The sequence below is a fragment of the Centruroides vittatus genome, unplaced genomic scaffold (assembly GCF_030686945.1).
Source record: "Centruroides vittatus isolate TY-2023 unplaced genomic scaffold, ASM3068694v2 scaffold_769, whole genome shotgun sequence".
In the NCBI taxonomy this organism is placed as follows: Eukaryota; Metazoa; Arthropoda; class Arachnida; order Scorpiones; family Buthidae; genus Centruroides; species Centruroides vittatus.
This window is the reverse complement of record NW_027122717.1, coordinates 879848-896072: the sequence shown is the minus strand read 5'-3', so window position 1 is coordinate 896072 and position 16225 is coordinate 879848. Positions and strand designations below refer to the sequence as shown.

Sequence of the window (16225 nt, the reverse complement as noted above, 5' to 3'; positions counted from 1 at the left end):
CCATTTTTGGCAAACCGTGACAGAAAAAAAGGAGATTGCCCATTTTTTCAGCTTTATATAGTAGATTAGACACATGAAGAAAACCCGAAAAACTCCATGAGGCTAGCTCGTTAGTCAGGCGCGTACCCACGACCAAGTATCAGTGTTCAGTGTTGTATCCATTCGGCACTAATGGGCTCCAATATAAAAGAGGAACCCGATACATAGCTCCGACAAAATGTTATAAGGCCGCCTCAGACACAGAGGTCCTTAAAATGTAATTAAATATTTTGTGTCGGGGGTCAAGACCTAATCGACTCTGCTGGTCCCTAGTATAGTCATCTGGCTTAAATGTATCAGACAAATGGATTCGCAATTGCATTTCGATTATACTGAGAATATGAAGAAATATTGCGCTGAAGATTTCTATAACATAGAATTGACAGAAGCAAATTAGACATGTGTCAGATTCTTTTGTTTAGTCTACTAAAAGTTTTCAACGTGCAACTGATCTCATTTCATAGCTCAATCCGTTATTAAAAACAATCATCCACCAGTGGCCGAGTGGATAAAATCATTGAACATTGATAGTTGGTCGGGGATTCGTTCCTCGCCAACGAGCTGGTAACGTGGAGTTTATCGGGTTTTCTTCACGTTAGTAACACCTAAATAGGGGTGAGTTTCCCATAGAAAGTCCCTCTGTGCAGATCGTCCAAATGGTGAGTTGTCTTACTCCACGAATTAATTAATTCCGTGTAATATAATACAGTTAAAAACACGATTTATGTTTTATTGATTTTAAGAAATTCATTACTTTTAACATTGAACATTTTCACTATAATAAAACCCGAAAATTTATTATTCGTGGATAATGTTCGGTTCTATATTATATTAAAAGTTCAATATCTAACTAAACAATAAAAAGAGAATATAATTACAATCGTACATTGAACTTTTCAGGAAGAAGTAGAACTAAAATAATTTTCAAGCCATTTTAGTATCAAATCCATTAATTTAATGATTCGAGAACGTTAAGTAGGTTGATTATACCTATACATCAAAACAAATAATGTTATTGGAAACCACTTAAAACACATTTAATCAGAAAAAATACGAATTAATTCTTTACAGTCATAAAATACTATAAACTTTGTGTTAAAAATGATACTATTTGAGTCAACAAAAATTAAAATGGACAAATAGTCCATTTTAATTTAATACAAATACTTTGAACAAATTAAAAATAATAGCTTAACTGTAGAGCTAATAACAATTTTATTCTGGAAAAAGTGTGCAGTCTACATTATTTCAATTATTTTTTATGAAAAGATCAATTTATCACATCTTTTGATTAATTGAGATATACCATTCTCTTGCTAGTGATGTATCCCAATTAATTAGTCGTTCCTTGCAAAGATGGGTGCCAGATTAGCGAGACTGCCGGATTAGTGAGTGTACAGACCCGAATGAATGACGTGATCTGTCGTCCTCGATCTTTTTGTAGCTGTATCGCTTTTGTTGTAAAATTGTGTACAGCGATAAACAAGAATTACTGGATCATATTTAATGTTAAAAAGTTTACTATACTGTACATATTAAAAAAAAAAACACGAATGAGAAACATATTATAATGGAATATGCCGGATAAGTGAAAAGCCGGATTAGCAAGAATGAACTGTATATTGATAAACCTTTGAACATCGACCACTGACTGGAACATACTGTATAGTGGCCGGTTTTCAAAGGTTCGACTATAACCTTTGAACATAGATATAGTAGATATAATATGTTTATACATGGCTATATATTTTAATGTTTTGTTTTCGTGTCCTTTTTTTGCGTTGCGCTATGTTGCTTACTGTTGTATTTTGATTTCTGCAAAAGGCAATGCCATGGAGCCCTGTTAAAAATAAATAAAGATGATCTGTTTATGAATACTATTTTTCATGCATTATGTCAGGACGTACGGAAGCTGAGGGTCCTTGAGTGGCCATAGCCCACTGTGCTAAAAATCAAAGAAGCTTAAAGTGTATATTAAAAACACAAGCGTAAACAAGTTAGTCTATTTAGGTTTTCTATGTGAGGGAAAAATATAAGGGTTGTTTCAGAGCTGAATAAATAGATAAATTTAATTTAGTATCACTTTTAAGCTAGTGCTGCCCCACTAAGTTTCTTCCACAGTCATTGTAAAGCATCGATATAGCTTATTAGTTTTGTTTTGTAAAGGCCTGAAATATGGCTTCTGTGTCAAGTATATGGTTTTGATACAATTAACCAAATTCTTTTCTGATTTCATTATTTCCACACATACACATATTAAACTAATTCAATGTAATTTTGAAACAAATTTTAATTAGGGCCTATGTGAATATTTTAATATATTTTTTCATATTAAAATTTTACTATACACGGAGTAAAAATTTAATATATAAAATGTATTAAAATATGCATATAGGCCTAATATTTTTTTCAAACAAGCATTTAGCAACAGTTCTAATTCTTTAACTTTGGAATTGATTTATTTCGCCAACATAAAACAGTTTTATAGATCAGTGTATTCTGTTTATTTGGGTTGATTCAGTGACATAAAATGACATTAATCTGGTGTGTTTTTAACCGTTTACAAAGTTCACGCTTAATTACAGTATATAACATATACATTGAGAAAAATATATATAAGATATCTGTAAAAAAGTACACTATACACACTTCCGATAACTTAAAATTCAACTTGCAACACTTAACGTAACGTCTGTTGAAACTGTGATGTAACAGTCTTAACAGACTTTTGAAGTGGTCACTAAAAACGCGTATTCAAGGACGTCAACAATACGTGGACATTAAAAATGAACAATTTGAAAACTTGAAAAAATGATGTCATATATTTCAAAGACTTATTGTATGTGCCTAAATTATGATATATTATAATAAAGCATATGAAGGGTTCAGTGAAAAATAGTACAAATGACAAATAGTAGGTATATAACTCGATTATAATAATGATAACTAATAATATTAATTATATTTTATTAAATGAAATAAACAGATATAAGTTATTGGCATATTACTGGTATTTATTATTCTTTTATTTTTAAAATTAATGCTGTACTTTTTATGTGTTTTTAATAGAGAAAACTGTTCTGTCACTTGTGCCAATTCTCCGCTCACCCATTCATATAACAACTGAACCATGCAATTGATGTTATCTCAGGAAAGTTAAAAAGTGTGCATATTTTCAGACACCTGGTTCTTATATTACCTTAATAGCTTGAATTTAAAAAGTGTGAAATCTATAAAATTAGAATTTGAAGTATTTCTTCAAGCACAAGTTAAATTACTTTTACTTCGCCAATTCTATCTTTCATTTATAGGAAAATCTCTCCGTATAACTCATAAAATCGTTATTATATTGTTATATAAACCCGTTTAAAATTATGTATCAATTTCAACGAAGGAATAAAAGAAAATAACATTTTGAATTAATTTTAAATTTTATTAGAAGTATAAAATAAATATCTCACTGAATGAGCTAAAAATCTTTTACACAAACTTTATACAGTGCGCCAAAATAACAAATATTTGTGGCTTGTCAGCCTTCGAAAACCTCTAGTGGAATGAGTATTTAATTTTACATTAATTAATTAAAACACCACCAAAATAAAATTTTTACAAAAAAAATTGTTTCTTATGGAAGGAAAATAACGCGTAGACATTGGACTTTTCTCATCTATTAATTATTATAGGTATTATATTTAAGAAGAGTGATACTCATAGTTGGATAAGTAACGTTACACTTTAAGCAGTATCGATGGGAATTCTTCTTTCTTTATATTCCAAAGCGGGAAGAGGTGCTTCGACGGTTAAAACTCCATCTTTTGAGAGGGATGATCTAATCATTTCTGGATTTGTTCCTTTTGGCAATAAAAACTCTCTGTTGTATTCGCGATAGACGGACCTATTTTCTGATTTCTCCTCGTGTTTGGCTTGAACCTAAAATTAAAAAAACAAATCCTAAATTATTACCGGTAAAACGTACATGCCAAGATTCGAAATTGTTTCCTGTCTTCAATTGTCGAGCGAAGACAGAATCTTGTTTCTTTTGGCTCGCCTTTGACAAACAGATTTAACTAGGATGGGCGTGGGATCAGGCAGTGGCAACGATTCTGTTTCCTTGTAAGGCTGCACTAACGCAGGTGGGGATCGAAAGCCAATTAGTCATATAAGTCATGCATTATGATAATAACTTTTCCTGCATTTTCAAATTTAGAAGCGCTGTTCTAAGTTTCCTCCACCCAAACGGGGTGGAAACTCGTTTCCGACGGGAATACATCATGTTTTTTTTCTTAACGAGTTAAGTTAGCATTACTTTTATAAACAAAGCTAGACAAATTGTTCCTGTCCTGTTTATTTTTATAAGTTAGTAATTATCATAGCTGGCGAGACCCGTAAAATAACAACGTTAAAACATGAAACTATGATAAAAGTAGTTTGTTTTCTGCCAAGAATGCCACTAAATTATCCGGAGAGAATTTTAGGAAAGTTTCATGTAACTTGTATAACTTACTGTTAACAATTTTTGGCATGTTATTGCTCTAACCGACTTAAAATCTCCCATATATCTGCCAAGAACAGGTGACATTAGTTCAAGGCAAATGTTATTTATAAACGCGCAGATAAGCCAAAAAAATTCACTCGATCAGCCAATTTGCGAATAGAGTTATTAATAAACAATTTATCTTTAAATAGTTGTTAGTAATACCATAGTAGGATATGCTCTAACCTGTAAACGATTCTCTACTGTCTTCACCAAAATCTCTTCGGGAGCGTACTGACTGACATCAAATCTCAATTTTAGCATTTTCCCATCGTCGGAATCTTGTATGAGAGGAGAATTCAATCCATCCAGCCAAGTTTTCAATTCGGATTTGTGAGTTCCACTGTCGTTGGTACTAGACATTGTAGTGGTAGTTGTAGTGGTTCGCTGCTGAACTGATGGAGAATAAACTTCTCTCTCTTGGTCGATCAGTTGAGATCTGAATCTATTCATTTCTTCCTCCATCTTTTTCATCTCTGCCTCGAACCTTTCTCGGATCGAATTATATTCTTGGTCAAGGACGTGGCAATCGGATCTCAAGATGGGAACTTTCCTTTCAGGTGCCATTCTATTAAGAAAAAACACGTTTTAACCTACTAAACTTTTCTAACACGGTTACCTACTTCAGTTATGAAACTCTTTAACTAATTTACGCAACTTTTATCGTTTATATATTGCTCGAATTCTAAGAAACTATCTCAATACATTACGAAGTCTTACATAAAACGCGCGCACTACTAGAAAGGCTTCTAGTTCGGCGACAAATTTCCTTACATAAAATACTTATAAAAGTAATTTATGCCAGTTTGTTTGCCTTACGAATCTAATAAATGTTTTATAAACAAGATTAACAACTAATTTATGAGTTTAAAAGTTATATAATTAAATAATAAAGAAAGTTTAACAGGTGTTACGAAGCTCACCTTTAGTTGAGTGTAAGCTATTTCACAGTTGTACTGTAGTTGATACAAGACAATTCTCAAGTTCACTTGTGCGGAATGGCTTTCGAACAGTATTTATTCAGTGAAGAAACGAAACTTCTAGACGTCGAGTTTCGTCATCCGACACTTTTACATCAATGGCACACGGTTGAGTCACTATACGGCGTGGGAACAGTGCGCAGTCGTAGAGGATGACAGGTTGAAAGTTCCTGACCTAATATGGGTATAACTAAGTACGTCACCGGTAGTCCGATAGTTTAATTGGTGTGCGTACAGACATGGAATGTTAAGAATGAGCTGAGAGGGTGGAGGTTATTTGGGGTTGTTTAGAGTGAAGTAACCAGTCTGTTGGCTCCAATTTGGCAAACTTTCCCCCTACTTCTACAATGAAATAACAGTGATAAAATAAAGTGGTATATCACTGTTTTGAGATGCGATATCGTGGGATGTATCGCGTTAAAATAATCATTCCGAGAAGGAAAACAAGTTGCTAATTTAAAATTTTCAGTTAATCGAATTATGCCTATGTTTAACTCCTTAATTACTCTATTATCGTATTAAAATTGGTAGAAATTAAACCTATAAAATTTTAACGAGATAATGAAGCTGAAATCAAAACTAAAAAAAAAAAGAGTAAAGATTAAATAGTAATTATTTTTTCAGACGATAATACGATGCGTTTTCGGGTTAATTTTTTCGTTTAGAATAATTTCTGGGACATCGAAGGTAATTGTATGTCTGGGAATCCTTTAATAATTTAATATTTTGTCACAGCTGTATCGATTTTTCATAAAACAACCTCCATGTTCTACTTTTATATACAGTATATTGGCTTGTTTTCGTCCTTTGTGACGGTACACGATAGCATCTTCAAACGAGTTTTGCATCGTAAATTTCAAAAAGAGGTCGTCGAGAAAAATGTTTTTATTTTAATAGAAACGATAACTTTTCCTTTCTGTAATTTATTATATAAGTTTCTGTCATAAATTTTCGAAATAATTATAAACCGAATGGCATTAAAAGCTTCTATTGATGTATTCGGTTTGAAGCTCTCATAATGGATCTATTATACGACAGGAAATAGACTTCTTCCTGAAAAATAATACATTCGGATTCGGGAAGAAAAGTCTGCTCCAATTTTACACAATTTTGAATAAATTAATAACTTTATCAGACAATTTATGGCAAATATTCTACGAATAATTAATAAATTTAAATGCTAAGTTTGCGATTGTGTGATATCAAGCAAAGTTCTCTGATTTAAATCGGATAAATGTGCCTTATTGATATACTTCATACTTTATATTCTTGTAGAAAAAAAGAAAAATCACTGATACTTAAAACTAGAAAACAATTTTTAAACTTTATAAACAATTAAAAAGCTAAAAATTAGATTTATAGTCTATTTATGATTTTTACTAATTTATTTATTTAAAATTTCGGCAATTATCCCGTCGCGATCTGTTAATTTTCCTTCGCCTTGACCCTTCACTTTCTAGTTATTAATTATCATTTTATGTCTTTACGATCGTTTAAACTTATTAAGTACAGTAAATACGGGTCTTCTACTGAAATACCCGTATATTTACATCATATTTTTGAATAAAAATCAAAATTTTCCAATAATTAATTACTGTATAGGCCTATATAATGAGCGCCAACTGTAAGAGGTTGGAACCCTTACAATTGTTCGGCCCCCGATAATACTTTATGAAGTGTTAATAAATTATAATTTTGTTTAAAGTGAAATAAAACGTTTTTTGGTGTCAACATTTAATAATTTAAATATTAAAAATTAATTAAAATAACATCTGGAAGACTTATTAAATAGGACAGTTATTAATAAAAATAAAATTACGTTTTTTGTTAGGAAAATTGGATATAAATATAAATGGATTTATTAAATATTAAATACTAATCAAATAATATTTAAATAAAATGGATTTCATTTTAAATGAATATAAATGAATAAAGAGGAGCTATTAGAATATTCTATTAGTTACAATTGTTTAACAATTAAAAATTTTATTTTAAAATGTTTTAAGTGTTTTTAGTTTGTTTTAATTAAATTTTCTGTACAATACAAGAATAATAAAAACAGTATAGTCCTTAAAATATAGTATAATTAAAATGTATTATTATTTATTATTCAATTAACATTTCAAGTATTATTTCGGTACTTTATAGGGATGGGGGAGACGTTTGTTTCCACTGATTGCTGACGGTGGGGAAGGGGTGTCTTTGATGATGTAAAATAGCAGCGGTCGCTTATTTTTTTCCATCAATCTTCACAAAACCGTCTGAAAATAATCCCTGTATTTGCGAATTGTTTTAATTTCTGGCCTGATGATACTATATAATATTACTATATTATTATATAATATCGAGAGAGCCTTGATTTCTGATGACTGATGTTGGGGAGGAAGATAAAATTTTTGCTAATATAATAATTGAACGGTCTCTAATTATTTAAATTAATTTAATTAAATAAAACACTCCATCTGCTTCTTTTATTTTATAATTTAATCGTATACAATAAATATGTTAATTGTTTTTATTTTAAGCTGTAAATTTAAAATAAAAACAACTAAAATGTATACATACGTACTTTTTTGGATTTTTTTAAAAAGCAAATAAGTTAAAACATTTCCAGAATTAATTGATAAGAAATTGAACAATAGCGAGAAGAGATAATGTTTATTATGTAAACAAACTGTTATTTAAAACCTTAAAGGAAGTCATATTGAATCTCATGATATTATAACGACCTTTTTGTTGCATAAACTTAGATATATTATCTGAAGAAGGTTTTAAATAACTTAAAATGTTAAGTATTAAACATTCTACCGCCCTTTACGCCACTTTTTCTATGTTTATACATTAAAATTGATGAAGGTGATTTACACAGAAGTATACGACGTTCTATGACGTAATAAATAACAACTTTAAATTATTTCCGTATTAAATTTTAGATACATAAATAAACGAAAAAGCTAAGAGAATGTTTATAATTAAAGAAAAAGTATTAAAAATTGCGTTTGAAAGTTTTAAAATAGTAATTAAAAGAAATTAGTAAAGCAATTGAAAACGCCCCCGTTCTTTAAAATGACGAAGTTTCAATGATGAAACACGACAATCGACAGCTAAGTCGTGACGTCATTACAAGGTCGCATCCATTTTTGGCTACCTGATTGAAACGTCAGATTGGAATAATTCCAAACGTTAAATAAATTATTTTAATATAATTAAATATTTTAATATATTTGCAATTTATACATTTTATATATCAATCATCGCAGACTTATTTCGAGGTTGTATGTATATACAGGCTCATATATAAACACAAGATTTTTTTCTTTGAATTGTAAACATTACGTTAAAGTTTGTCTGCCCGATTAAAGCGTTTTTAATTACAGAATTGATTTAAACGAGACTTTTTTAAAGTCACAAAAGTCTGTTATTGTATCATTGACCTTTTCGGATGAGAATTTCTTAATTAAACTTGAAAAAAATATTATGTTTCTTGTAAATTTAGAAATTTACAGCCCTCGGGTATGAAAACCTAAACTATAAATTCCTATTTAACCGAAATTTACTTACAAGAAATACAATAAATTTTGTATCATTTTCCTATATACAAGTTCAACACTTGACTCCAATAGTGTCCAATAGCGTGACTAGGGAGAGGTTCAGGGCCTACGTTTCCCTTAACTTTATAAATAAATTAAAAAAAAATCAAACGAGTACAGGAAAAAGACTTAAATGTGGGATACACATTTATACACACGCATACCCAATATATAAGAGTTTACTCTTCATCTACAGAGGTGAATGTAAGTTTGCACATTCTAATTCGAGCCCCTACTAGTTACTCCACCGCATGGATGACATTACCATTATCAAAAATACAGTAAATTTATTATCCTTATAAATTAGGTAATTAACTTCACTCGGGTATGTAAATCTGAACTTTTAGTTCCTATTTAATGTAAATTTCGTTACACGAAAAACAATAAAGCATAATTACATATTACAGAAAGAATTAGGCATAATTTTCATACATTCAAGTTCAAAACACGGCTCATTAAAGTCAAAAATACAGTATATTATTCTCCTTACAAATTTAGTAATTCGCATCACTCAGGTATGTAAATCTGCTTTTAGTTCCTATTTAATCTAAATTTAGTTACATGAGAAACAACAAAGTTTCGCAACTCCTAAAATTGAAGTTCCTGTATGACTCCTCTTAACATTTTCTGCAAATAAATTTTTCATGATTCTAAATATAAAGAATATCCGATATATCAGATGTTATTTAGGTTATTTAAATTTTGTTTTCAAAATTAATTCTGACCTAAATCTCTAATTCGAGTAACAACAAATGTTATATCCATATAAGTCGATCTGTAAATTAAAATTACGCAAGATAATTAAAAAGTTTTGTTTATCCTTGTAGGGTGTATATCAATTTTTATCTTAATTTATTCTTAATACATTTTAATAGAGCTGATTTCCACATCGGTGATTACAAAGGAATATAAATTTCTGATTTACAAATTATGTAATTTTTTAAAATTGATTATTGAATGGCGATTATATAGTTTAACTTTTTAATATTTCGACCAAGAATATAATAGAATAAATAAACGAATAATAATTATGAATTGAATAAAGTTCGGTTAAAGAAAACTGCATAAAATTAATAATTCAAAATTATTCATAGGTTAAAAAGTTTTAATCAATGAATACATTCTTAAAATAATGTTAATCTCTGTGTAAATAAGAATTAAATAATAATATATACAGTATGTAAGAGGAGTATTTTATAAAAATTTACGATGATGTGGTAATTTTACAAGTCAACATGAAAGAAAGATGAGAACTTGAAGGCAAAATTTATTTTTGAATCAGATATAATTCACATATCAACATAAAGAATAATATAGAAAAATGAAAATTTGTCATGTAATTATGCAGATAGAAAAAGTTGGATTAATTTAATGCTCATTCAAATAATAAATTCCGAATAGGGCGTGTTCTTTAGGCCATATCGATGGGTGTGTGTATATTTGATCAGACAGTACCTCATATTTATGCCTCGTGTTTTTCCTCCACATTCAGGAAGTATCACCTTTACGTGACACAAATAAGGAAGATATCCTTTCTGGTAATCTGTAATACGCGAATCACGTTCTTATCTTAAATCGTATCGGTTTCATATTCACATTTCATGTAGTACGGTAACGAAAGGAATATAAATTCGGCTTTTAAATAGTTTTCTGCTCGTAAATATGTCTATATTTTTCGTTTGATTACTTTTATTCATTAAACAGTAGATGCATTAAAAAGTTTATGAAATAATTTAATCCATAACCCAAATAAACGTCGAAGAGATGAATAATATGCACGAAATATTGCGTGTTATATTTATAATGCATTAATGCGTTTAATTTCCCCCCTTTCCGTCAACATCAACTACAGACTGAAATGAAATTTGATCCTGAAGTTGAATCTAATGTTAACAGTAAGCTAATGAAGTAAACATTGAATGTTTTTTCGAACTGTAATACGATTAAATTTTACAAAATTGGACACCTGTCGTCTACATTTCGAAATTCGTTTGAGCCGTGACTGTATACAGATGTTTATTGTATAATTGTATTATATTTCAGAATAAAATTTAACTTAATTACTAGTTAGGAGATTAAGGAAATTGTTATCGCTCGTAAATAGCGCACACAGTGCAATTTTATGTATATTTTAATTTATTTAATGGAATATAAATTAATATTAAAACTAGTTTATGCATTTATGACAACGCCAAAAATCAGCAAACAAGAATATATATTTTAAAAAAATAGGACTATTCAAAGATTTTTCTGCTAGATGATGACTTGTATAGTTAAGATTTATAAGCTCACGTCTAAAGCAGCATTAAAATATGGCAGTGAAACATGGATACTAAAGAGAAATAGAAAATAATAATAGAAAATGCCATCAACCTCAAACAGCGCGGATGACATTTATGAGATCACTTTTGAAATATACTAGATTATACTATTAGAATAATATAATACTAGGGGATAAACTGGGAGTAGAACATAGTGGATGAGACACAGAATTATCAGTGAAATGGCTACAACATAATACGATGGGAAATGACAGAATACCCTAAATTGATTTTTATTAAAGACCTGGAATTGGACACCTGTCGTCCAGGATAACAGGTAAACAGGATAAACGACGACCAAGATCTAGATGGAGCGATCAGAATTTTTTAGAAATTTTATAAATTTAGATACGAATACAACATTAATTATATCGTAGTGTGCGTATTTATATTTTATAATTAGTGTTGAATTAAAACTCTTTAAAACTGTAAAACTGCGTAATTCATCCTAAAGAATTTCAAATTTTGTAGCATAAAAATTAGGAATAAAGTGGATTAAACAGTATTTAACTGTTTTAAAATATCAAACTGAAAGTATGTGAATGTAAAATTGCAAACAGCTTTAGAATTAAAATTTTTTTGTTCGAAAGACATTGCGTGCAATTAAAATATATGTATATATTTACTTTTTGATTATATACTTTTCCGTCTCCTGTTATATTTTATTCAAGTAGCCATTTAGTTTAATAGATAGGAGACATCACGGAGTATTTATTAGTGCAGTATTAACGTTTAAAAATAATGAGCTAACTTCGAAAATTCTTTTTATAACACAGCTCTTTAATACCATTTTAATAAATTTTCGCTACGTCTCATACAATCTTATTTAAAAAAAAAATGATGTAAAATTAGTTTTTCTTATATTACTCACACTCATTTACTTCTTATAGACTACAGTATATATGGACAATATACCTGTATATTCTGTTTAAATTATAGAATACATTCTTTTAATGATTTTGTATGCGACGCATCGAAAATAATGCTCTCACCGTGTCAACCGGACATCTATATAAATAGAATTGTCGTTGCGATTTAGAGCATGACGGTTACATTAGAAATAATATATAAATATTTTATTTGTATATATTTTTTATTTATTTGCACACTCCAAAGTATATAATATGTTGATAAATATTGAATTCGACTGAGAAAATTTATTAAGTGAATTTTGTTCTTCATACGTTATACAGACAATAACATTTCAGTATATAATTTTTCACAAATGGTAGAGTTAATTGTTAAATGTTTTAAATTAAATTATTTTCAATATTGAATATAAGTTAACTAATAATTTAACACTATTTTTCTGCTATCAGAATTGAAGTTAGAAACGTCCTAAGTAATAAATTCAAAATTTTTGATTAATTAAAATAATAAAATTGCCAAATCTGATTACTTGATAAGTCGAATAGCAAATTCAGTTCTTATATGTAAACTATAAAATGATAGATGTATACTTAAATTTAACAATCGTATTATAAATACAGTATATGGACACGATACATTATTTATAATTTGTATTTGCATATTAAGTATAAATATATGTACTAAATATGTTATTTATGTATTAAAAGAGGTCATTATTTAGTGTAAATATTAAATTATATAATGGTTGTATAAAACAATCGTATTGTATTAATAATAAAAGATGGATAACAGCATAAAATCCAACTCATCATAACAGATGGCACCACCACAATTTTTAAATTTCTTTGCCGGAAAAGTTACTCAACTCGTTGCTGGATTTCTTAATTATGGATGAAAATTTTTCTTGTTTGAATGTTTTGCGTATTATTAAAGCATTTTTATATTTTCATATATGGTTAATACAAAATGAATAAATGAAAATGAAGTCATCCAAGCATCACCAACAAAATAAAATATTCGTTTAATGTATGTATAAAAATGTAATTTTGTACTATTTTAATCAAAAACCCAAATGTTTGTAACCAAAAATCCGCTTGTATTTTTGTAGACGCCTATATACCCACCAAATTGTAACAAATACGGCTGAAGAGAGACAGTCAACCTGTCCGAAATACGTACCGTCGTCATAATAAACCTTTGTGTATCTACTTCTGTGTGGTTACTCCGACAACGTCAATAGTGTGTGATAAGTCCTATATAGAGCCAAAACTTATTGCTCATAGTTTCATATGGTTAATACAAGTTATAAATACACTTTTTATCCACAACTTAAAAAAGTAATAAAAAAAATAATCCAGGAACAAGTTGGGTAACTTTGTCTGCTGTTATGAGTTTTTATTTAATTAAATAACTTTTATATTACAGTGGGTGATCGGTTAACGAACATAATCCGTTTCAAGACTTTGTTCACTATCTGAATTGTTCGTTAACCGTTTATCGATTTACCATAGGTTTTTATGGGAATTTGATTAATTCGTTCTGGAGAACCCCCAAAATAAAAAATATACACTTTCTTACTACGTTTATTTATATGTAATAATAAAAATACATATATATATACAGTCTTGCATTTTTATTAGTCATGTTGTTTTTCCGTTTGTGGGAGTTAAAGAATCTGTCCAATGTCGATTGCTTTTCTCTCTTCAGGATTTTCAGAAGTAGTTAATAGCATTGTCGTCGTAGAGATTCCCAAGCCTATTAACCTCAACCTGGTTTGGATGCCAATCTAAGACTGTTGTTTTGTCATCCTTCCACTTCTTCGAAAGATCTTTAATAGCAGATATCGGCATTAATCCTCTTTTTCAGAAGAAAACATATCTCGCCGAGTTTCTTGGTGTTCTTCGTTCAAGGGTGACTCTCCACCAGATCCGTAACGGGAACTTAAACCTCAAAATCATCAAGGACATCACCACCCTCTTGGTTAACCTGCGACAAAAGCTATCAATAAATTTCTATTGGATAAAAGGGCATTCGAGTAACATGTGGAACGACCGCGCAGCCCAACTCGCAAGGGTGGCCCCCAAAAGGCTCACCTCTAAGGCTCTCTGATTTCTATCTCTTGCATCACTAAACATCTCAATCAACAAACCGCCAAGGCGTGGCAGGATGAGTGAGATACCAGTGAAACTGGTAGGCTCACTCATCAGTTTCTCCCGAAGGTTACCTCCTCCTCTCTCTGGCACCTGACACCAACCTTCCACCTTACTCAGTTATCATCGGGCACGGGAACTTTAATGCATACCTGAGACGGTTCCTGGGTAGCAGCGATGGTAAATGCCCTCACTGTCCTCAGGAGGACGAAACTCCTATGCACCTCCTCTTCTATTGCCAGAGGTACGACGATCAGCGCCTCGAACTGAAGACCAGTGTCTTTAAAAATAATCATCCCTAGACATGCCAGCCATTTCTTCTTCTAGAGAATAGACTGCTCCGAAAAATGTTTCTGAACTTCATTTCAACCATGGACAACTTTAAGAAGATCCATCGCCCATCGCAGAACAGCATGGAGTGATATTCATCATTTGATTCTCCAGATAACTCTGTCTCGCCGTATCCTCTCTGTAACACCACTTCTGTGGTTACCATTTATTTCTGGTATTAATTGTAAAAGCGCACTTCATTGTAAGTAGCTACATTTGATTGTTCTCCCCTATGTGGGAAATTTTGTAATTTATATTTCTCTCTTAAAATACGGTACCCGGCAAGGCGCTCATGTGTTTCACTTCCACTTCTTTCATCTTTCTATACTTCTTTCTCCTCATATCGTTATTCCTTTTCACACACCCTTCTCCTAATATCATTTCACCTATTATTTCTTTCCTACTTTAAGGCTATGCCTATTGGTGCGGCCTGTTTACTTTTCCACCTGTTCTTCATTCAAGAGTTCTTTGCGTTCTTCTGTCGTCAGATCCGTTTCAGGTTCCATTATGAGCTCTTTAATGTTCTTTATTTCTCAGATGTGATTTTAGTTACTTCTTTAGCTGCTTGAGTCTTCTTGATTATACTGTATCTTTCTTAGATAAGATTGAACTGCGGCCTACTGTAGACCTGTTCAAGCCATACTACCCAGCAACATTAGACATCTTCTGCCCACTCTCTACCTTTGCTATTATACTCTCACTTTTTGAAAATAAAAACCGACGCAAAACTTAACGAGTGCCCGCCCGACAGTCTCGCGAATACTATAAAAGAATTGTTTCTGTCAGGTAAATAAAAAACTGAAATTACAATGGAGAGTTTCAAAGTTCGGGGAAACACTATCCTATCGGTATCCGGTTGAACGTCGATGTCGACGTCTCCCGCGCTCCAAAAAGTTTCGAATTGTTGCCTGAAGACAAGGGAAGACCAATCAGTATTCATTATTTTATGTCACTTTTTCTTGTGTTTGTTCTGTGAGGTGTTCGTTGTCCGAACATAAAAATCTTTCGCGAAAGCGTTCGTTAACCGATCACACAGTGTATTAAGCAAAATAAATAAAATTGTGTGTGGCGCCATCTGTTATCAGATTTTGTCATAAAAATATTTTGTTTTGTTATAAAAATGTTTTGTTTTGTTATATTTTTAATTCTATAAAATGAAAAAAAAAGCTTAATTTTGAGAGTAGAGATCAGTTTTATAAAAAAAAGTGTAAACGTTAATAACGAATCAAATCTTCATTAAGTCCTACCCCTCTCGAGATATGACACATGATCCCTCCCTCTATCTCACTACCCTCTCGACCTTTTGCCACCAAAATTCAATAGCATCAACGTCCCTTATAAATGAGCTGCCGTGCTGAATTTCGTTTCTTAATATTTATCCTATCCTGAGATATTAAACAAAAAAGACGCC

General features: G+C 30.6%; 1 protein-coding gene across 1 annotated transcript; it reads right to left on the bottom strand.

The window, feature by feature from the left end:
• Nucleotides 1–3451: 3451 nt before the first annotated feature.
• Nucleotides 3452–5664, bottom strand: LOC136989907 (heat shock protein beta-1). Its single transcript, XM_067288211.1, has 3 exons — nucleotides 5497–5664; nucleotides 4760–5141; nucleotides 3452–3969 (listed from the first exon to the last, which is right to left on the bottom strand). Exons 2-3 carry the CDS (start codon nucleotides 5138–5140, stop codon nucleotides 3775–3777), a joined length of 576 nt encoding a protein of 191 aa, XP_067144312.1. The 5' UTR covers nucleotide 5141; nucleotides 5497–5664; the 3' UTR covers nucleotides 3452–3774.
• Between the last annotated feature and the right edge of the window lie 10561 nt (nucleotides 5665–16225).

Coding starts and splice junctions, on each gene's coding strand:
- LOC136989907 (XM_067288211.1), bottom strand. CDS start 5,140: ATGGCACCTGAAAGGAAAGTTCCCATCTTGAGATCCGATTGCCACGTC. Junction 3,970..4,759: donor CAGTAGAGAATCGTTTACAG/GTTAGAGCATAT, acceptor TTTTAATTTTAG/GTTCAAGCCAAACACGAGGA.